Raw genomic sequence first — 23,885 nt, 5'->3', positions numbered from 1 at the left:
GAGTATTTATTCTTCACAGTTACTCTATTCAATTGAGGATAGTCAATGCACAACCAGAGAGATCCGTCATACTTCTTCACATATAATACAGGTGCACCCCAAGGGGAAGTATTATTCCTTATATACCCCTTTTCTGCTAGCTCCTCGAGCTGTTTCCTTAATTCTTTCATTTCTGTAGGTGCCATCCGGTATGAAGGAATAGAGATAGGTCCCATTCCCGGAACCAAATCAATGCAGAATTCAATCTCCTGATTCGGCGGCAAACCAGGTAACTCATCAAAAAACACATCCGTGAACTCATCCACCCTAAGAATCTCCGCATTGTCTCCAATTACCTCGGGTTCACCTTTCAAAGTAAGAAAGGAAGAAAAACAAGCGAGGTTCCTTCATCCCCCAACGATGTACCTTAACAGTCGTTCTTCTAGGACTGGGTTCGTGTCCACTTGATAAGTGATCATTGCTCCGGAATTAGTCATTAGGGTCACTCTTCTACAATAGCAATCAACAATTGCACCGTATTTTGCCAACCAATCCATTCCGAGTACCACGTCAAACAGACTCATCGGAAGGATAATCAAGTCAACTCTCAGTCGTTCACCACCAATCATGATTTCACACGATTTACACACATTCAACACCTCCACACATCCCAGTGGGGAGTTCAACGTCATCGGGATTTCCAAGTTCTCAGATTTCAGTTTCAACATGCGTACAAAAGAACTTGATATAAACGAGTGTGTAGCACCAGTGTCAAACAACACATGTGCTAAAGAGTGAGAGATTAGAATCATACTCTCAACCACCGTATTGCTAGCCTATTCCCCAGAACTACCTCCGGTCAAGGTATACGCTTGTCCCTGCGCTTTTCCCTTTCCTTTATCACCAATATTAGGTCATTGTGTCCTTGGCCTATACTGTTATGGCAGAGGAATCAGTACTGGTCCCGACACCTGAGGCTGAAACTGTGCATATTGAGGCGAACGGTAGGTTGGCACAAGAAGGTATGGCATTGGCATTGGTAGCTGTGGCTAATAAGGCGGCACAAACTACGTTGGTCATCCTCGACCGTAGGAAGCCTCACTCTCAGATTGATGAGTCAGCGGTTGATTCCGATTTGGACAGTTTCTTCTAATGTGGCCAAGTTGCCTACAATAATGACACTTGGGGCTATAGGGACTACTTCTGTCATGTCCAGAGGAACTATTGCCACCACTGATCATGTCTGCACTGATCTGGATTACAGTTTCTTCTACAGCTCCGTTATGGTCCACCTAAAATAGAAGGTGCAGCAGAAGCAGAAACTTGACTAGCTGCTTCCTTGCTTTGCTGATAAACCAGATTGTCTTGTTCCACGCTTGTAGCAGCAGCCACCAAATCCTAGAAATTCTGAATTCTTAGAGCCACCAAGGGTCTCCTGACAGAATTCTTGAGGCCCTTCTCAAATTTAAGACATCTGAGGTGTTCAGACTCCACCAAAGATGGCGCAAACTGGGATAAGTCATTAAATTTGGCCTCATACTCCCTCACGGACATGTCACCTTGGAGCAAGGACATAAATTCCATCACCCTTTCATCCATATAGCTCTGAGGGAAGTACTGCTCATTGAAAATGGTCTTAAACTACTCCCAGGTCATTCTCGCAACATCTAGCCTTCTTCCCACCTGTTTTCACCAAGTGCTCACTTGGCCTTCCATCTTGTACACCACAAATTCAACCCAGTATTCATCCGGCACTTCCATAGTATTCAAGTGCTTGACTATGAAATCAAACAAGAATTTCGCCTCCTGGGGTCCTCCCTCACTGTTGAACATGGGGATTGGTGCACGCCTAAATTCCCAAAAATAACCCTGCTTCCTATCCTCGGCCGGTCGCTCATTCTGAGCTCGAGTGGCCATTACTTGGAAAGCAGCATACATGGTAGGGGCGGTCGCAAATTCAAGTGCTTGATTCTGTGGTTCCGGTTGGTTAACAGATCTACAACGCGGTGGCATCCCCTTTAACTGAAAAGAAACTAGACTATTTAGTGGATTCCTGATGTCACACATGTATGTACAATCTTGTGGTTTCTTAACCTAGGGTCTCTAATACCACTCTGTCACGCCCCGGGACAGGGGTCGGTGACGTGGAGGCTCGATTAGGAGTAATAATCAAAATTCAAAAGTAAAGCATTAAGTAAATTCCTAAACAAACCTCTGTTTCATTAAAATATATGACAAGGGAGAGACTAAAACTAAAGCCTCTCACACTATACTAAACTCAGGATCTATCCACAGGATCTTCATTATCGTACATACATGACACATGTAAATAACATTACAGGCATCAATCATAGTCTAGAAGTCCAAATATAGGAGTTTACAGAAGTTACACTTCCTTACATTTATATATATCTGGAGGATGAACACAATCCGCACCAACTACAGTGCTAGCAATCTAACTTAGCTACTCCGCACCACTTCTCGAATTTCCTGGGAGGGGTTTAATATTTATAAACAATAAAACGTGAGCGAAAGGCCCAATAGGATATATTTTGAAATAACTTTATAATAAATGAATAAATAAATAAGCGAGTAAATAAATAAATGGATAAGTAAATAAAATAAGACATTCAGTTCCAATACAACAGCCAGAACCTCACATCCTTTTTCTCAACAGAAATATAATTGAAAATCTCCGTATTACAGGCATCAGTAAGTAATTTATACTAGAATAAATTACTTACACAACCACGTGCACAAGCCTTATCACCCTCGGGCTGGGTTTCAAGTTCTGCCCCCAAGGATGCATTCTCCACATCCTATCTTGGCCATCAGCCGATTTACCGATTCGCAAGGTCTCTTATCTTAAGAAATCATTCATTAAACTTTCTGAAATCGTTCATTATAATACCATGAACTACAACAAGCCATGGTCCCATGAACTACGACATGCCATGGTTCCATGAACTACAACAAGCCATGGGTACCATGAACTACAACAAGCCATGGGTTTTAAACATTTTTCTTTCGCAAACAAGCCCTTTTTCTTTAAAATATTTGCAAGGCCGAAACTCTTTTGAAAATCAGGCTCACAAAGAAAAAGGGATAAGGAATCCTACCTTGTAAATATCAAACCTGGCTAGCGTTACTCTATTCCATCTTTCGCTTTCTCAAGCCCCTCAATCTGAGTTCTCAACTAGCACTGATACAAAACCATACTTTAGGATCCAATTCTCAATCCTAAAGCAATTTCAATCTCAATTATACCATTTGATTTCATATTAGTGTGCCATAATTCAATTACCGGTTTCACAAACCATTTCATGTTTCAAATCATCAGTCCAAGGGTTTTTAATCTCAAAATATAGATTAAAGATGCTAATCCATTCATTATAGGTTCCCAAACGAAGCTAATTTGGGTTCTCCTTGAAAACTGAGGTCAAAAAAGCATTTTCAGGCAAAACAAGGTCAAACTCCGTGTACACCGATCGACCGGTGATAGAACAGTGCAACACCACTGGTCGACCGGTGGTGTGCAATTTGGTCGACCGAACAGGTCGACCAGTGAGGCCAATGCAATCCGGTCGACCGCACAGATCGACCGGTGAAGAACAGCAGTGCGAGAAAACTCACAAAATCAGTTCGAAAACCTATAAATCCATCCCAAATCAAAATATCTCAAGGGACAACACCTGAATCCGGGTTCTAGGTACTAAATCAAGTCTAAAAAACCTGAGATCCCCAATTTCTACCATGTTTTTTTGTCAAAATCCATCAAAATCCGTTTTGAGCCAAAATAAGTTTTTAAATCTGAAAACTTGAGATTCAAGAGAGGTTTTTCAGAGATCTTACCTCAAATCCTTCTCTTGACGTTGAAAACTTCTTGAAATTCTTCTTTGGTTCGAGATCTGGTTGATTTTGAAGCAAAATGAGAGAGAGAGAGAGAGAGAGAGAGAGAGAGAGTGAGTTCGAGAGTGAGAGTGAGAGAGAGTGAGTACGAGAGTGAAGAGAGAGAGTGAGTACGAGAGTGAAGAGAGAGAGTGAGGTGCAGAGAAAAGAAAAGGAAAATGACGAAAAGAAAAGAAAAGGAAAAAGGATAGGTGTCACTAACTTAAAAGACAGTTCAGAAAATGTGCTCATGCACACCTCTGGGATAAAATGTAAATACTGAGAATATTTAAATACCTTAGAACTATTTAAATTTACATGTAAGAAATATTTATTAATCAATAATTAATTAATTAAACCAGATTAGGCATACTAATGAATTTTAATTACCTTAATTAAGCTCGTTTAATTTTTCAGGGTGTTACAGTAACAGTTAGGCTCCATAATTTAATGAGACCCTTCTTTTGTCATATAATTCATCATTTGAATGTAACGGATAGTATTAATAAGTCACATGTGAGTAAATCACACAACACTTGCCATACAAAATGGCAGTAGCAAAAGAGGACCCCAAATAATTGCAGCACAGATCCTTTGTCGCAACATGTCATCAAATTGCTGAAGTTAATGCTATGTGATAGATGGCTCTCTCTGCTTTCAACGCTGCTACGCCTGGGGCCGCAGCGCTCGCCTTTTTTTTTTTTTTTCCTTTTTTTCTCTTCGTTTCAGTCACGATTAGGCTCTGCATCTCCAATAAGTTTTTCATTCTTTAAGATTAATTTTACTTAACAGTTTTTGTTTAATAATGTTTTACATTATTTTTGATAAAGGTTAAGAAGGGTAATCTTAGTATTTTTAATAATTTTATTGTTTAGAGGTTGTCTTGAGTTTGATTTTATAATTACAGGAGGTGAGCATTTATATAATAAAAAGGATAAGCGTGATATTTAAGCAAAACACGAGGGTGTTTTGAGTATTTTTCTTTTTCAAAATATCCAATTTCGACCACTTTCTTAATAAACTGACTATTTTAAGTTGCAATCTAACACGATGACACATGACGTTTTTAAGCGAGTATGATAAACTAACAAATTTCTTTAAAAAAAAAAATCTCAAAAGAACAGAACCAGATTATGCAACCTAGTATAGATCTTTCTTTTTCTCTTAGAATTATTTTATTTAGATCAACTTGTTTTTTCTTCACAATTTTATGATCAATCTTAAGACCACCACATGCCATCTCTGTACTACATTCTTCCTAAATATAGACGGCAATTAACGAAGAGGCCAAAAGTGTAAGTTTCAATAGAATAGTTAGACCTTAAGTGAACTAGTCATTAGCACGCGATTCGCACGCATGATTTATTTAAAATAATGGTCATATAAAATTTTTTTTTTTTTTAAAAAAGAGAGAAGAATAAAAGGACATAAATAAAAGAAATGAAGATAAAAGTGGGAAAAGACTTGAAGGAAAAGACATGAAAAAAATAAAGTCAAGAACAAGTTTTAATTTATTCTGTTGTGTTTTAAGTTAGCACTATTTAGTTTTGTTATTTTTTTTTTTACTTAATTTGGTGCGATTTTATTTTATTTTAGTTCATTTTTGTTTAATTTTAATTTTATTTGAATTGTTTACGGTATTCTTATTGAGTAGCATCGAAAAAGGAGAAAGAAGTAAAAAAAACAAAAAAAAAGGAAAATGGAAACAAAGAGGGAGAAAAGATTTTAACTTATTTCGTTGGATTACATATTAGTTCTATTTTGTTTCGTTTAATTTATTTTTATTTAATTTATTGTGATTTTATTTTATTTTATTTTAATTTAGTGCATTTTAGTTTAATTTTTTTATTCAAATTATTTATACCATTTCCATCAGAGTAGTATCGAAAATTAAAATTATAAGGCATCGTTTATTCACTCATGGCTTTTTATATTGTATAATAAACAGGGAGTATACAAGCAAATCTCTTTTCTATTTTTGTTTTTTTTGTTGCTAAAAAATGCTCAGTTGGAGAAGAACTGAAGAAGACTTTTTTTGGCTCAGCAAAAGACAAGAAGAGTCTTTTATTTTTTATTTCATTTATTTATTTATTTGCTCAAATGACAAGAGAAGAGTCTTTGGTAGCTAGGATATATCACGTTACAACCAAAAGTTGTACCCAAATGAAATGAATAACGTCATTCTATAAAAAGTAAAAGAAAGAAAAAAAAAAAAGCACCACATCTGTGAAGTAAGTTGCTAGGCCTCGTTCCATTTGTGAATTCGAGTTTTTAATTTGAATTATAATGTGACATTTTTTTAAGGTTTTTAACTGTAATAGAAAAATGTAAATGTGACATTTTTTAAGAATTTTTAACTATAGAAACTTAAGATTAAAAACTCGAATCGATAAAATAAACGAGACAAATCCTCCCAAAACCCTATGCATGAACTAAGCAAAAAGCAGAAAAATAAGTGGAGTCCAAACCAATAAACCCAGCATGCGAAACTTTTTTGCAACGAAACGTTTTTGGAACAATATTAAAGAAAACCCATTCTCCTTTAGTTATGTGGAGAATGGGTTTTCTTTAATATTGTTCCAAAAACGTTTCGCTAGGAACTAAAATGAGCCAACACATAAAGAAATGAGTTGGCACTTTATCTGTTTAGGTCTCGTTCACTTTGTAAATTTGAGTTTTAAATTTAAATTAAGATGTGACATTTTTTTAAAACTTTTTACTATAATAAAAAAAAATTAAATGTAATATCACATAAAGAAATGAGTTGGCACTTTATCTGTTTAGGTCTCGTTCACTTTATAAATTTGAGTTTTAAATTTAAATTAAGATGTGACATTTTTTTAGAACTTTTTACTATAATAAAAAAAATTAAATGTAATACTTTTAATTTTAAATTTTTATTGTAAAAACTTAAAACTGATTCATGTTTTTATAACTAGCTAATTCTGTACTTTTATCCTTGAAAAAATGTTAGTGGTAATGATTACATGATCTTTCAAAGGGAATATTTTAGAAGTACCACATAAAGAAGGACCGTTAATTCTGCATCAATTAGCATTTATTGATGACTGTGAAAGAAGATGATAAAAACTCTCTTATTAAGAGGTTGTCTGGTTGAGGGATTCGTTCTCTTATTCGAATTATAATTCGTAATTTGTTACAATATTTTTTTTTATAAAAAATACACATAAATCAAAAATAATTTTAATTACATGATTTTAATCCACGAATCAAACGTCTTTTAAACGACTTCGTCATTGAAGGTAAGACTTTTCGCCAAGGTCGTTAGCAGCCATGACTAGTCAATTAGAAGCCTTAACAACGAGGAAAGAAGATGATAAAAACTCTCTTATTAAGAGGTTGTCTGGTTGAGGGATTCGTTCTCTTATTCGAATTATAATTCGTAATTTGTTATAATATTTTTTTTTATAAAAAATACACATAAATCAAAAATAATTTTAATCACATAATTTTAATCCACGAATCAAACGTCTTTTAAATGACTTCGTCATTGAAGGTAAGACTTTTCGCCAAGGTCGTTAGCAGCCATGACTAGTCAATTAGAAGCCTTGAACAACGAGGCACGTGGTTTTGAATGAATACAATTCAAAGCCATTCCTTAGACTTTTTTTTTTTTTTTTTTTTGGTCCTTTTGGATTTTGGAATACTGACAGAAACGTACTTTTCGCTCTAGTATCTGTTATAATACTTGGACTAGAGATATAAAACAAATATTATTTCTGGCATCACATAAGACTACCTCCAGTAGTGACTCGCTTGAGATATATAAAAGTATGTACGTTAAATATTAGTTTATAATGGGATAAAAATTTATTTTATTAATTTATTTAAGGTATATAAATTTATTATCTCTAAATATTTGATCAATTTATTAAGTCAAATTTTCTCTCTATTAATAATTTTGGTTGAGGCCCAACAAGTCCCAATTACCTAAGATTGCAGACAAAAACCAAGAGGGAAAATTTTGTCCCCTGCCGTGTGTGTGTGTCAGTTGTTGGTGTCTATGGAAAAGAGAGGCAGAGAAGAGAAAGAGTTCGAGAACTCTTCAAGCCTCTTTGATTTTTCAGTTCATTCAAGCACCAATTCCGGCCGGTTTATTGAACGGATTCCGGCGACTGTTGACGACGCTTTTCCGTTGCCTATCGGAAGAGGTAATCTTCCTTTGCCCACTTCAATGTATGCCTAAATTTCAAATAATTTTTATTGTATTTTTGAATTTTTGATCTTGTTTAGATTGTGTTGAGATCATTTTAAATCTAGCAAATAGTATCATAGCCAATTTATATGGGTTTAGAGCTACAATTTTCAAATTTTTTCAATTTTTATGGAACAAAATCTAAATTTTTAATCCGTATTTTAGCTCAAAGAAATGATTTTTGAGGTTACCAACTACGGTTTATGTGTGTTATTTTTCTTGGGTTTCATGTACCAATTCGGAGGTTTTTTTTTTTGGTGTTCAAGGAGGTTCAAATATGGCCGGTTATGGGTTTCTTAAAGGTCTGATTTTTAGGCCTTGTCGAGAAAAATTAATCTCAGAATACAAAAGAGCATGAAATTTAGAGAAAAACGGCTTTTGAATCATCAAAATCGGAGTTATAGATATGATGTTATGCCCATCTAAATTTTCAGGTTCAAACCGGGTCGTAAAATGGGTCTCGTGACCCATCTAAAGGTAGAAGACGACCAGCCCCCAAACAAAAAGCGCTGCCACAATTAATGCGACAGCTGGAGCGCATAAGCGTGCTTCAAACGCGGTAGAAAGAGGTGCGCACGTCAACGCACATATGACGCGCGTTAGCTCCCGTGGCGCACGTGGGACCCATTTTTCAGCCAAATTCTGTCGTATTTTGTGATTTGAACTCCGTTTTGAGCACCGTTATGCTCAGTTTTTCATTCTCTACCCAGTTAGATGATTTATTTTTTGTTTGGGCCACCATAAAATTATGTTTACATATTTCTTTTATAATATTGGTATATATATATTTATGGGTGCTTGATTCTCACAGTTTTTCAAACAAATTTTTCTTAGGCATTTCGTATACATTTATTTGATGATTGATGCCATATTATTTATATTATGTTGTTATTATTATGTGACATTTTTAATTCTGAGAATTCGACAATAGTGAGTGTTTATGTACTCGCATGTCGTGAGTATAAACATGTTAAATTGTCTGTGTATGTTACGGAGCTCTCCTACAAAAATGTAACATTTCCTTTTGAAAAAGGTATTGGGATACACGCTATCAGAAAATATTTTTATTTAAATATTTGTTTATTGTAATAATTTTATATATTTTCTCGGTAGTTTTAATTCTCATTATTTTGGGGCATATTTTATTTGTTCTCCCACATAATTTGATAGTTTGGTAATGTAACACCCATTTTTCTAACTGACAAAATTCCTAGAAATAAATGTTAGGAATTAACTTGAATAATGTTATGGTATTATAATTAATTAATTCTAACATCACGTAAAGTTATATTTTACAAGTGAACGCGACGAGGACTCGAGGTGTTAAGAACAAGTTCATGCCATTTTATAGAATATATATATGTATCATTTTTTATTTATGATTTGATAAATGTATATACGTTCATGATATGACGTACTTCACGTTATAATGCATGGAATAAAGTGCCCATTTGTTTTCGTTTTTGTTTTGTTTTTCACGTTTTCCAAGGAGGAAAAATTGAAACGGGAAAGAAAATTGCGTTTGGGAAGGATCCGTACCAAAACCAAAAACAAAAACGCTTTTGAATTTTTCCCAAAAACTCACTTTTTTCTGAAAACGGATTACATCCGTTTTCATTTTCCTTTTCATTTTAGAAATATGTATGTAATGTTTATTTAATATATTTAATATATTATTATTTATTTAATATATTTAATATATAATTATTTTAAATATTATAACATGTTTTTAAAAATTAAACCACCAAACACAATCTCATTTTTTTTAAACTGAAAAACGATCTCGGAATAAAACTACCAAACGCATTTTCAAAAATGATTCCTAAATGAAAATGAAAATGTTTTCGTTTTCATTTTCATACAAAAAATAAAAACGTTTTGGAACGAATTCCAAACGCACCCTAAGTGTCTTAAGAAAATTTTAAGTTTTTCCTTGATTTTTCTTTTTGGACAAAAGAATCGTTTCCATGACATTAATTTCCAGCTCTATTTTAGACCTTTAAAATTATGATATTATTCCATTAGTTTATACAAAGTTGTAGAGCTTTTCTTAAGCTTTCCAACGTCTTCTCATTTGCGCAAATAGAATATCCGAGTAAGAAGATGTGGCCAGTATACCATCCGGATATCCAGCAGTCTCCGAACAGGTTACTACACGCGAACAAGAACGGAAATTCTAGAAGTTGACCTTAACTCTTTTATTTGCCTTCCACCCGATTTTACACCCTAATGACAGACATTCCCCCAGCTATTAAGGGGTGATTTAATCACAGAATTAATCCCTAATTAATATCAAATTAATCCCTTTTAATTTTATATGATTTATGAGCCAATAAACATTTTCAAGCTCTTACTCTCTCTTTTTCCCTCTCTTACTCTCTCTTCCCCTCTTTCTTTCTCGTCCAAGAACACCACAATAGAGAGCCTCCAAGCCCAGCCATCAAACTTCCATTATTTTAACCCCTTTTTGTAAACCTTTGGTTCTTCTAAGCCACAATCAAGAAGATTTCAAGGTATGTTCCATCTCTAATTTAGTTTCATGGTTATTAGGTGATTTTTTTTGGTGTTGGGTGTTGGTTTAAAAGGACATAATGAATAATTTTCTTTGGTTGAAGATTGAGGGATGATATATGTGATTTAGGTAAGGTTTTAATGTTCATGGCCGTATGTTTTATTTTGGGATAATCATGTATGACATAGTTATTATTTTGGGTGTTTAGGTGTCTTCATAATTTGATAAATTCTAGAGAGGCATGTTAGGAATTATGTTATTTTCTTATATTATTGTTTCCTTTTTATGTTATAAATTGCGATTTCATAGAAACATGAGTCAGCATATTATTTTTAGATTCGAGTTGCAAGATATGTGAATTTTGATGGTTATATTGATTTTCTAGTTCACTTTGCCATGAGAATTTTTATAGAATGTGTAATTTGAATGTTTTAGGAACATGTCTTAGGGCTGGTTAAAGTATACATATGGTTGGAATTAATTTTATCTTTAATGAATTTATTTTGGTATTTTCGGAGTTTACTGTGCTGGAATTTTCCAGCTAATATAATCTGAGTTTAAAATAGTGTTTGAGAGAATAAACGAACTCTGTTTTAAACAAATAAGGTGTCATTGGAAAGATCTTGATGTATATTTTCATTTAGCACCAATTTCAGATTGTTTTAAGTTTTCTATGATTTGTTATGAATTTTTAAATAGATAAAAGTCAGGCTGTCAGTTTTTGTAAGATTTGGAAAATGGTGTAATTATTGGGATCTTTTATGTCTCGATGTTAATGAATGGTGAGACTGGTATATTAGATGTTATTTTAATGAGATCAATGCATTTGATGAGTTATTAAGGCTTTTTAGTAATCTTATTTATGATTTATGGCATGAACGGTTCTAGAGGCGAGCACCCGAGGACCTCATTCGTCGCGTCACCGTTGTGAAATTTTAAATGGTTAAGTAAGGTGCTCATGTAAGTACACTCTTACCTGCAACATGAATTGAAAAATTGAGAAGTATATGATTTTGATGTTTATGATAATGTTATGACACCCTTACTATTTCTCATATGATGACGTTTTGAAGAAAAATGTATATATGTATTTTTATATTTATAAATGGCGTTGTACACCCTTGATGGTGACCAGTGAGCGGTCTTATTGCCGTAGTTGGTATGAGATTTGCTACCCCATGCTTTCCGTAGCTATCGCGCTATGATAGTACAATGTCGGGCCCAATATATGATGGATTTTAAAGTTTAAAATATGTTCAAAAATAATTATTCTCATGATGATGTTTATTGTTGATGAGTAAAAATGTTCATTTAAATTTATGAGAATTAAGTGTCTTACTAAGCCCTTGCTTATATAAGTTATTTCATGTTGCATACAATCTAAATGGGTAAAATGTAGCCATGGAGGATATTGGAGCGGATGTGAGCTATGCGTGATAGGAAAATAGGAGAAACGATTATGGGATGAAAGTGTTTAATATTAAACAAAGTTTTTAGTTCTTATTTTTATTATTTTGGAACTTTGGTTTATGGTGGTTTTGATTTGAAGAATATTTTGGACTTTTTTTTTAAGTTTATTTCACGGTATAGATTTTAATAATTAAGTTGAACCGAAAGTTTATTTTATTTTTCTTTGAGGAAGTTCAAAAATTTTAAAGATAATATGTTTAAAAAAAATCTAGGCTTTTCTTTAAGTCATTCAAAGTAACGTGTTTCAAGCTTAACTATTTTCTGCATTCTTTAAGGGTAAATGTTTGAAGTTAAGATAACTGTGACGATCCGTGAGGGGTCGTTACAAGTAAATAAAATTTAGACATATAATATGGATGTTTATTCAAATTTTGAAATGCCCATTTTGTGTTTAATGTTTTAATGCCTAATTATTTGTATGGGCATACATAGTCTCTTTTGTGTTAAAGTGAGAATAAAATTTTTAATTAGAAGCTCATGTGCTATTATAAAGCTTAAGCTATAAGTTTATCCATAATTTATTTAATATTTCTATCATTATTACTTGATATCTTGTTTTATGTGAGTATCATGTTTTTTTTTATGCTATCCAAGTGGGAGAAAATTAGAAACTTTTTTTTTTTGTGGATTAGCATAATCACTAACTCACGTACTATTATCAAATAAAAAATTGTGGGATTATATGGATAAACTTAATTTGTTGGTTATGTTCTGAAAGTCCATATGGGTAATAGAATTATCCCATCGATAGTTTTATTACTTGGTAGGATGCTTGAGTCTTGTTGAAGCTTAAGCTTGTTGTCTTTATCCATGTTTTTTGTTTACATATTATTATTTGACATTTTGTATTATATGAGTATTGTCGTCATTGATTATGCAGTCCAAGTGAGAGAATATTGTGAATGATTATATATGTACTTGCATAATCACTAAACTCATATTATGGTCAAATAATATATTTGAGTGTTAATGATAAATGTATGTATTTACCATATTGCTAAGATCCATACGGACAATTAAATTATCCTATTGATAATTAATTATTTGGTAGGATGCATAGACCGGTGAAGGAAGTGTGGATGTCATGAACTGCATAATCTTTACTACCCTGTCGGTGGTGGATTGATGCATTTGGTTGTGATGTTTGATGAATTGTTCTTACCTGCGAAAGAGTTCTATATTTGCTCAAAAGACTCTAGCACACAATGATCATATTGGTTTGAATCATTGGGAAGGCTAAGTAGAGGGCACATTGTCCGCTCAAGCATAATGATAGTGTGCTCTATTTATTAAGGAGAAATTGTAAAAAGCCTCATTGTTATTGAAAACACGCCTATAAACTGTGACGACCCCAACTTTCAGTCATCATTTCTACGTTCATACTTAGCATTTTCTATCTTCTACTACTTTCTAATTATAACCTCTTAAAAATTCAGGCTAAATTTTGTTTTCAACAGTAGTAAAATTGATTCTAATACTCTTTGCGGAATAAAACTTCGTTCAATGATTTTTATAAAACTCGAACATCAAAAGTTACTATCCTGAAAACATTTTCAATTTTTCTTTTAAAACTTTGAACTTGTCCTCCTTATTCGTGGACATGTATTTAACCTATCATTCGCATACCATTACCATTCATACGCCTTAATGCAATAGCATTTTTATTGTGCATTCCGTTAATGCTATAGCATTTAGATGCATTAATCATACCTTGTGACTTGAGGTTGCTATGGATAGCCTCACTGTCTCGTATACTTTACTTTTATTACATACCTCGTCTACATTCATAAAACATTATTCACTTTATACCTATAAAGTTTAGCAGCGTTTCCAAAACACGTGATGCATCTACTACCCACTTGCCCACATGTCACTACTTCATCCTATTCCACATGCCCAACAAACAGGTTTAGGGAGCTGGTTTCTTACCCGTGCTTCCTATAACACGAACAAACGTAATGAGCTTTCGCTCAACAAGTAATAGTAGGCCATAATAAAAGCATACAATAATGCACACCCATATGTGTATTCACATGATAATCCTAACATGTTTCTAAACATCAAGAACACAACACCTTTCGTATTATGCTTCTTTATTCTTCATTTCATATCTTTACAATTTTCGTTCTTTTATCGTTCATATTGTATACTTCAATTAACTTTCATTCTTGCGTCGTTTGTATTCTTTTCTAACATTCTAAATGACATTCTTATTACATTTTCTTTTGTTCCATTTCATAATTCTTTACGACTTCCGTACTTTCATGTGGAACGGTTGTTGTATTATATTTTCTTTTCTTTCCATTTCGTATTTCTTTAAAACTTTCATCTTCTCATGTGCAACGTTGGGCGTATCGTATTTTCTTTTCTTTAACATTTAGGGCCCTTTTTGTATGAGATTCATCTTGTGTTATTAGAACTTCTTTCATATGACCCCTATCTTAGAATCTTATGTTCCTCAAGGATTTGGCATTTCTTTCATATGGCCCCCACTTGGAATCTTATGTTCCTCAAGGATTTAGCCTTTCTTTCATATGGCCCTCATCTTGGAATCTTTATTTGTTCATCATTTCTTTATATGTCATTTTACTGTCATATTTTCTCAACATGACAGTAATTTCAATCTTATTTTGCGTTTTAACGCATTTCCATCAATTTTATATGAAATTGACTTTTCGTAAAAGTTTAACTTTTCGTAAAAGTCTCAGACTTTTTGTAGAGTAAAATTCTACTACTACTTAAATTTCATAAGTACATTCATAGCATTGTACATCTTAAAACATTCATAACATCATACATCTTGAAACATTCATAGCATCATACATTATTTAAGAACCATCATTCTTATTCTAACATTCATTGAGCATGTAATATGTACAATTCTGTGCAACACAGAAGAATAAGCTCGGTCGTGTCATAGACAAAATTAAACAACTGGTACTTACAATATGCACAATTTTTGTGCAACATACAAAACTAAGTTTATTCGTGATATAGACATAGGAAAACTGCTGTACTTACTGTATGCCTAATCTTTGTGAAACATAGCAAAATAAGTTTATTCGTGTCATAGACAAGAAAAAGTACTGATACTTACAAGAATTCTGCTATTGTTACAATCTTCAAGTCGGTAGGAACTTCACCACTTTAATCGTCTACCGATCCTATTATATAAATTCAGATCATTAGATTTATAATCTAAGACCAGTACTTATAATAAAACTTGACTCAAAAGGATCCATAATATCCATGTTTAGTATCCGGATTAAAACATCTCTTAAATCACCATTGTGCTCTAAACTCATGCATACTTAGCCTAAAATTCCATTTTAGACCTATTTCAAAAATTAGCTCGAAATTGGCAGCTCGAGTCGTTTTTAAGGAAAATGTCATTCCACAAAAGTTTCTCGGAACTAAATTTCCTTCAACTTAATGTTGATCACTTTTTGAAATCAAGCTTCAATCTTGGTCCTTTAGCCTAAACATATTTAGATACACATTTTCGGTCATTAACCAAGTTTTCAGGTTTGATCCGAAACTAGGGATTCCCATCGTTTCAGGTTTCCCACACTTTTTTAACCATCTAACCATCTCATTTATATATCTCATGACTCATACTCTTCATTACAATCAAGATTGGTTCACAATTTCTAAACTAAATTTCGGCGGAGTTCCGCCTAATTCTTCGTGTTTCCCGAGCTAACCATAGCTCTTTTTATCCGCTATTTCAACCTTTTCTCATTCTTTTAATCATCACAAATATCATAAACTCTAGGTTTTTATTATCATTCACAAGAATTCTCCATGAATACAAACACTAAAATAAAACTCAATAACCAAAAATTTCACTTTTAAACATTAGGTTTTTCGGTGCCATTACTAACCATAAGCATATCATCATCTTAGGCAAAATTTTTCCCATGCTTCCTACTATGCATAGACGTGCAGCCATCATAGAAAAATTGAGAAGAAAACTGAAACTTACCTTAGAGAATGAAGAGAAGTCCTTAGTGATGCGAACTAGTGGTGTAGTTTTGTCAATTTCGATTAAAACTCGTTTTTCTCACTTTGGGTGAATTTTTTTCTTCTCCTCTCTTTGGCTGATGCTCTCTCATTTCTTAACATGAAAAATGAGCATTTGGTTGTATATTTACATCATAAAACCGACCTAATAAAGTAGGAGGGACTAAAGTGTAATTTTGGCATTTTCTAGGGTCTTTTTTGCAAAATCAAATAAAAATATCTCTTTCTTGGCTTCTTTTACAAGCTTGGCCGGCCACCTCACTAAAAAAATGGCTTGATCTCAGCCCTCCACCCAAATAGTCATTTTAAATCTCAACCATTCATTTCTAATAGTTATCTCACTTCGGTTCAGTTTAATTCCTAACCGGTGCGTGTTTTATTCGTGTTTTTCGGACAGTTGGTCAACTTAATCAACTTTGTCCAACCTTGAATAACTTTTTAAGAGTGACTTGTTAATCGGCTGTTGGTCAATAAATGTTGACTCGGTCAACCCCAATCGGTCGAAAACCTCAATTTCCTCAATTCGGCCTTCCGAACCCCTTTTTCGTCCGTTTTTTCGTTATGATTGTTTCTGAAACCCAAGAATTTATATGTTTCAATTATTTTTCATTTCTTATACCTTGATATTCATGTGTTGGCCCACTTGTGGGTTTAACACAGCATCCCGCACTTCTTTCCTAATTGCAGTCTGAAAATTGGTAACTGCATCATACTTCAGAAATCCTTGATCTTTAGCTTATAACTTGCTATTGAATATTAATATCAACAAATACTTACCATAAAAGTATTCACATTTATAATACAGTGAATTCCAGAAAATTTTATCTCATACAATAATTCCTTCGAAAAATTTCTCGGTCATGACATAAACAGCGTGTTGGCAGTTCCAGTCAGGGCTTACCTATTAGCTAAGAACACGCATCTCACTCGGAACTGTAAGAAGCCTGTAGTTGTATTGAGTTAGAGGGAGTTTACTGTCATTTGTGTGTGACATGTTGTTATTGATAAGGATTGCTTATGCCTCAAATAATGCATGCATATTTATGGATCTCGTCACTCTATATGTGATATTATGTTGACACACATTTTTGGTTAATAATGTGACAGGGAAAAATGAGACATTCGGTAGTTTTCGATCCATATGTTAAGTTGTCACCATGCTTTAATGAATCTCTAGCGCCTAATTATGTATAATGATTGTATCCTATTGATACGTTATTATGCATGATTGTTTTAGGCTTGTACGTTTATTATGTGAGATTCTTAGTTGATGCTTATGTTGTGATGAGTGAATGTTTGTTGTATGATTATGTCGTCCAAGTAGGAGACTGTTAGAATATTTTTATGTGGACTTCCATAATCATAATAATTCACTCTGTAATTAATTAAAGCATCTTATAGACAACTGTGTTAATGTGAATTAATGAAAATACGGATGTTAAATATCGGTCCATAATGGGTGTGAAATTTATTTTATTAACTCGCTTAAGGTATATGAACTCACTCTCTAAATATTTGATAAGTCTATTGGGCCAAATTTCTTTTCTATCAATAATTTTGGTTGAGGCCCAAGGCCCAATTACCTAAGATTGCAGACAAAAACCAAGGGGGAAAATCCCAAATAGTTGAAGAAGCAGAGAAGAGAAATGGTTGAAGAACTCTTCAAGTCCCTTTGATTTTTCAGGTCATTCAAGCACCAATTCCGGTCGGCCCATTGGACGGATTCTGGCGACTGTTGACGATGCTTTTACGCTTCCTACCAGAAGAGGTAATCTTCGTTTGCCCACTTCAATGTATGTCTAAATCCCAAATAATTTTTATGGTATTTTCGGATTTATTGCTAGATTATTGTTTTTCATCTTGTTTAGATCGTGTTGAGATCATTAGCAACCTCATGATGTTTATATATGGCAAAGCTTTGATTATCTTACTGACACGCTCTTAAATGGCATGAAGCTTGGGTGGGACTTGAACACAGGTTTCGAGCGCTACCTAACATCGTGGAAAAGCACAGATGATCCATCAACTGGAGATGTTACTTACAGGATTAGCATAGTCAGTGGGCTACCTCAATGTGTACTAGCCGTGGGATCGACCAGAAAATTTCGCACTGGAATATGGAATGGAGTTCGACTCAGTGGCATGGAAGGGCAATTTTATTTACTTTTTTTTAAAGATAACATCTGTGTTCACTAAGGACGAGGCATACCAAACGTCCGAGACTACTACTGACTCTGTCATTTCAATATTTAAGCTGAATCATTGGGGTTCCCTGCAGCATCTTGTTTTGCAGAATGGAAGTTCTGAATGGGCTACTATGTACACGTTACCAACTGGTCAACTATGCGATAATTATGGTTATTGTGGCATTAATGCAGTTTGTATAATTAGAGGATCATATAAGGTATGCAAATGTTTTGAGGGCTTCACATCAAGGTCTCAAGAAGAATGGATCGCACTGACGTGGTCCAAGGGATGCGCGAGGAAGACGCCATTGGATTGCAGAAAGGAAGAAGGGTTTGTGGAGGTCGCGGGGGTAAAATTGCCAGATTTGTTGGAGTTTTGGTTTAACAAAAATATGGGCCCTAAGGAATGCAAGGAGGCTTGTTTGAAGAACTGTTCTTGCAAAGCTTATGCTAATTCCGACGTCAGGAATGCAGGCAGTGGTTGTTTGATGTGGTTTGGTGACTTGGTTGATATCCGAGAAAAGCATGTGAAAGGCAGTGATCAGGATCTCTATATCCGACTATCTGCTTCAGAAATAAGTTAGTATGGATTCACTATTTTGTGACAGAGGTTGTCCATATATTTTATATATTCTCTTTAAAATTGCACAAATTGTTTGAATTCTTTATATTGCTTGGTCCTTTTCAGAATCAATTAATGAGGCAGATGAGAAAAAAAAACTTCACATCGTGTTATGGGCTTCGTTGACCAGTGGAACATGTATCTTTGGTGTTGCAGTGTGGTGCATAACTTGGAAACTAAGGAAAAGGCTAAAAGGTAAGTAAATGTTTCCAACATCACTAAAGTTCTTAATTATGTTTCTGAAAATCAAGTATGCATTTTACAAATTAAAATTATTAGGCAAGAGAATTGAAGAAGATGTAGAACGTTTGCTGCAAAAAGAAGATGTAGACTTGCCTACAATTGATTTGGCTACAATTGCAGCTGCTACAAACAACTTCTCCAATACAAATATGATATGAGCTGGTGGATATGGTCCTGTTTACAAGGTATTGTTTTCTTGTATAAATTTATCACCTTGGGTCTATTTCTTCATAACATTTTAACTCATGAAGTATATATTTCTATATCACCAAGCAGGGGCAACTTTCTAATGGACAAGAAATCGCAGTGAAGAGACTGTCAAAGAATTCCGGACAGGGTCCTAAAGAATTTACGAATGAAGTTGATACGAGATCACCAGCAAATCACAAGTAAAGATGCAATTACTCAAGTATTATTGAATTATCAACTATCGGAAAGATTCAATTGGGACTTTCCGCACACTCTACACACACACCGAGGTTTTCGAGAGACCTCAACTCTCCAATTTCTTCTCAATACAATTCTCTAATCCCATTCTCTACTTCTACTCCTTTATATCCCACTTATTTCCCCCCAAAACCGTTATTCCTACACGCTATTGCCCTACATTAGGCAGCCCCCTCTACAGAATTCCCTTTTTGCCCTTGCCTTTTATTCCTCCTCACGTAAGTGAAATGACCATCATGCGCCTCCTTTAATAAGGTGACAACAAATGGAGAAAACTTGGCAATAACTAGTCACCCTTTGTACAAAAGCCGACCCTGCTCCAACGAGAAACCAGGGTAGCTAGTGGTATCGTGTGACAAGGCCTGACAAATCTCTGACAACCGAGGATCCAATAGCACTTGCTGCTGCAGCTCGTCCTAATCCCAGCCCTGGACACAAGATATCGTGCAAAGAGAGGACACGCTGCCCATGCGAGAAAGCGCATCAGCGGCCTTGTTCTCTAATCCCGGCCGATAATGGATGTCAAAGTCATACCCCAGCAACTTAGTAACCCATTTTTGATGCTCCAGACTTACCAACCGCTGCTCCAACAAAAATTTCAAACTCTGTTGGTCGGTTCGTACAATGAAACGCCTGTCCAACAAATACGATCGCCACTTTTGCACCGCTAGTACAATTCCCATCAACTCACGCTCATAAATGGAACGCGCCCTGCCCCAAGACGACAAAACATGGCTGTAAAATGCAATTGGTCGACCATTCTGCATTAACACAGCTCCTAAACCGTGTCCAGAAGCATCCGTCTCAACCACAAAGGGCTGAGAAAAATCCGGTAAGGCTAACACCGGAACCGAAGTCATAGCCTTCTTTAAGGCCACGAACGACTCCTCCGCCGCTGGATTCCACCCAAATTGATCTTTCTTGAGTTGATCAGTCAACGGACTTGCCAACATCCCATAGTTCTTGACAAACTTGCGGTAATAAGCCGTGAGCCCCAAAAAACCCCTCAACTCCCGCAACATTTTGGGAACTGGCCATTTCATCATTGCCTCAATCTTCCGCTCATCCGCCGCCACTCCATCCGCAGAAATAATATGCCCCAAGTACTCCAAAGAGGATTGTCCAAAACAACATTTTTTATCATTAACCTTCAAACTATGCTGCTGCAACAACTCAAAAACCCGAAGCAAATGCTCCACATGTTCTCCTAATGACGCACTATAAATCAAAATGTCGTCAAAAAACACCAACACAAACTTCCGCAAAAAACACTTAAACACCTCGTTCATTAGAGCCTGGAAGGTGGCAGGGGCATTTGTCAAACCAAATGGCATCACTAAGAATTCATAATGCCCCTCATGGGTTCTAAAAGCCGTTTTGGGCACGTCCTCGGCTCGCACCCTAATTTGGTGATATCCAGCGCGAAGATCCAGCTTTGAAAAAATCTTCGCCCCATACAACTCATCTAATAACTCCTCTATCACCAGAATAGGAAACCGGTCTGGAACGGTAGCGCGATTCAAAGCCCGGTAGCCGGTAGTCCACAGAGAAACGCCTGAAAATCAAGTATGCATTTTACAAATTAAAATTATTAGGCAAGAGAATTGAAGAAGATGTAGAACGTTTGCTGCAAAAAGAAGATGTAGACTTGCCTACAATTGATTTGGCTACAATTGCAGCTGCTACAAACAACTTCTCCAATACAAATATGATAGGAGCTGGTGGATATGGTCCTGTTTACAAGGTATTGTTTTCTTGTATAAATTTATCACCTTGGGTCTATTTCTTCATAAGATTTTAACTCATTAAGTATATATTTCTATATCACCAAGCAGGGGCAACTTTCTAATGGACAAGAAATCGCAGTGAAGAGACTGTCAAAGAATTCCGGACAGGGTCCTAAAGAATTTACGAATGAAGTTAAATTAATCGTAAAGCTTCAACATAGGAATCTCGTTGCTCTACTGGGCTGTTGTATTCAAAAAGAAGAAAGGATATTAATCTATGAGTTTATGCCTAATAAGAGCTTGGACCATTACATCTTCGGTTTGGAACCAAACCTTTGCAAATTAAATTTTTGAAAGGTTATGCGGTCAATGAATTAAAAATTTAACTGATAAGGAGAAGTTCAAATTTCTTGCAGATGGAAAACGATGCACAAAACTTCCTTGGAACAAGCAGTTTGACATTATCAGAGGCATTGCAAGAGGTCTTCTTTACCTCCACCAAGATTCTAAACTTCAGATTGTTCATCGAGATCTTAAAGCAAGCAATATTTTATTAGGCAATGATCTAAACCCTAAGATATCGGATTTTGGTTTGGCAAGGATTTTCAGAGACGATGAGAAAGAAGCGAGGACAAGAACAATTGTTGGAACATAGTAAGTTAGAAAACTTGCTACTATTTTCTATCACACATTTATACTTGGTTTTTATGACAAATTGTATTGCTTCATGCAGTGGTTACATGTCACCAGAGTACGCAATTGATGGTAAGTTCTCTGTCAAATCAGATGTTTTTAGCTTTGGTGTGTTGTTGCTAGAGACCGTGAGCGGTAAAAGGAATAGAAGATTCAATCACCCAGATCATCACCATAACCTTTTGGGACATGTAAGAACACTGAGTGATATTTTTTTATATTTTTATTATTTTGGTTAATGTCTAAGATTATATTGATTGCATCAGGCAGGGTTGATGTGGAATGAAGGGAAAGCCTTGGATCTAATGAACTTGTGTTTCAAGGACTCATATGTTGAATTTCAAGTGTTGAGATGCATTCAAGTGGGTCTGTTATGTGTCCAGAAGTTCCCGTATGACAGACCAACAATGTCGTCCGTAGTTTTCATGTTGGAGAATGAGGAAGCAATCTTGCCTCAACCTAACGAGCCTGGATACTTTGTAGAAAGGAGTTTGAGTGAAAAGTGCTCGACATCAAGTGAGTATTCACATTCTGAAAACGTAGTGACTGTAACGCTTCCGACTGGTAGATAGATTCGTCATGATCATATTATGCTTTTAAAAATTTTTTGATGATTCTTTTTTTTTGTTTTTTTGTTTTTCCTGAAAGCATGGGTCATAGCAAGAAAGGATATTACTGTTTGAGAATCAGAAAATAGTGGGAAAAAAAAGGCAGGGGCATCTCTGCTCTATTGAGATCGCTAAATATGTCAGATGGATCTCTCTATTTTTGAAGCTGATAAACTTCAACTTTATTGACAGTATTTTTACTTCATAGTAGTGTATAGACTGACGTTAATATTTCATTCAAAATTTAACACATTGCTTCTTTTACTATCTGCACAACATTCATTTTATCTTTTAGACTTGGGAAACAATTCAAAACTGAGTTCAGAAAACTTGAAGTGATCCAAGCTTTTATAATGCATGTACTCATAGATTAGTATCTCTGCATTCTTATGCTCTTCAGAACCCGTCCCGAATCCTTCGACATTCTCTTTAATTACTCCTACTTTTTGCCATGTTGAAATATTTCTCTGAATATTGTCACATAGGATATGCTCTTTTGTGTTAAGAGTCTCGTTGATTAAAGAAAGCAATTTAGACATACGTACTTGTGGACTGCATTATATGAATTTTCACCTTGGGATAAATTTGTAAACATAACCATAGCCACCCTCCCATGACATATTTGCATGGGAGAAATTTTTTGTCGCACTTTACCATTGAATTTCATAGAAGCCGAAGCAAAGGAATAATGGTTAATGTCTTCAGAGACAATCAAGTTAATTTTAAGAAAAGGGTTGTTTTTACTATTCTTCCCTTAAGATGTGCAGTGGGTTAACCTGTCAACATTTACTTTTAGAAGTCTAACTAACTTAGTATTTCTAAAGTATACAGTTGTAGACCCTTTGTAAATTGACTATTTTAAGAAGAAATCTAACGTGGGGATAAGATGATAAACAAACAAGCTGATTTGAAAAACAAAAACAAAAACCAGATATGTAGCCAAGCCAATTTTTTTTTTAGAATAAACTTTTGGATCAACTTGTTTTTTCTTCACTATTTTATGAATTTTGAGACCCAGGCATGTTTGTTAATTAACCGTATTAGAATACCGTATTGTATAATAATATAATAATATAATGTTCAGTATGATCATCATATTTTATAAACTAATAGGGATAGTGAATTAATATGGTATATGTCGTATTATTGAATACGGTTTTTTTTGGCGTATTATATTGTATTATTTTATAGTTAATCAATGATTTATGTAAGCATTGGACACGATTAAAGGTCGAGATCGGGCCGATATATAGTCATGTCAAAGCCTATAA

The 23,885-nt window shown here is 34.7% G+C and overlaps 1 protein-coding gene across 1 annotated transcript; it reads left to right on the top strand.

The window, feature by feature from the left end:
• Window positions 1–17,735: 17,735 nt before the first annotated feature.
• Window positions 17,736–22,718, top strand: LOC21389570 (receptor-like serine/threonine-protein kinase SD1-8). The gene is given in 10 exon segments (XM_010088899.2): window positions 17,736–17,856; window positions 18,045–18,232; window positions 18,234–18,853; window positions 18,963–19,091; window positions 19,176–19,283; window positions 21,182–21,330; window positions 21,422–21,632; window positions 21,730–21,967; window positions 22,047–22,197; window positions 22,273–22,718. Coding segments are annotated over 10 exon segments (2,127 nt in total). The 5' UTR covers window positions 17,736–17,829; the 3' UTR covers window positions 22,579–22,718.
• Window positions 22,719–23,885: the final 1,167 nt, after the last annotated feature.

The sequence above is a fragment of the Morus notabilis genome, unplaced genomic scaffold, assembly GCF_000414095.1.
Source record: "Morus notabilis unplaced genomic scaffold, ASM41409v2 Scaffold401, whole genome shotgun sequence".
Lineage (NCBI taxonomy): Eukaryota > Viridiplantae > Streptophyta > Magnoliopsida > Rosales > Moraceae > Morus > Morus notabilis.
The sequence above is the reverse complement of the archived record's forward strand: the minus strand, read 5'-3'. Positions and strand labels throughout refer to the sequence as shown.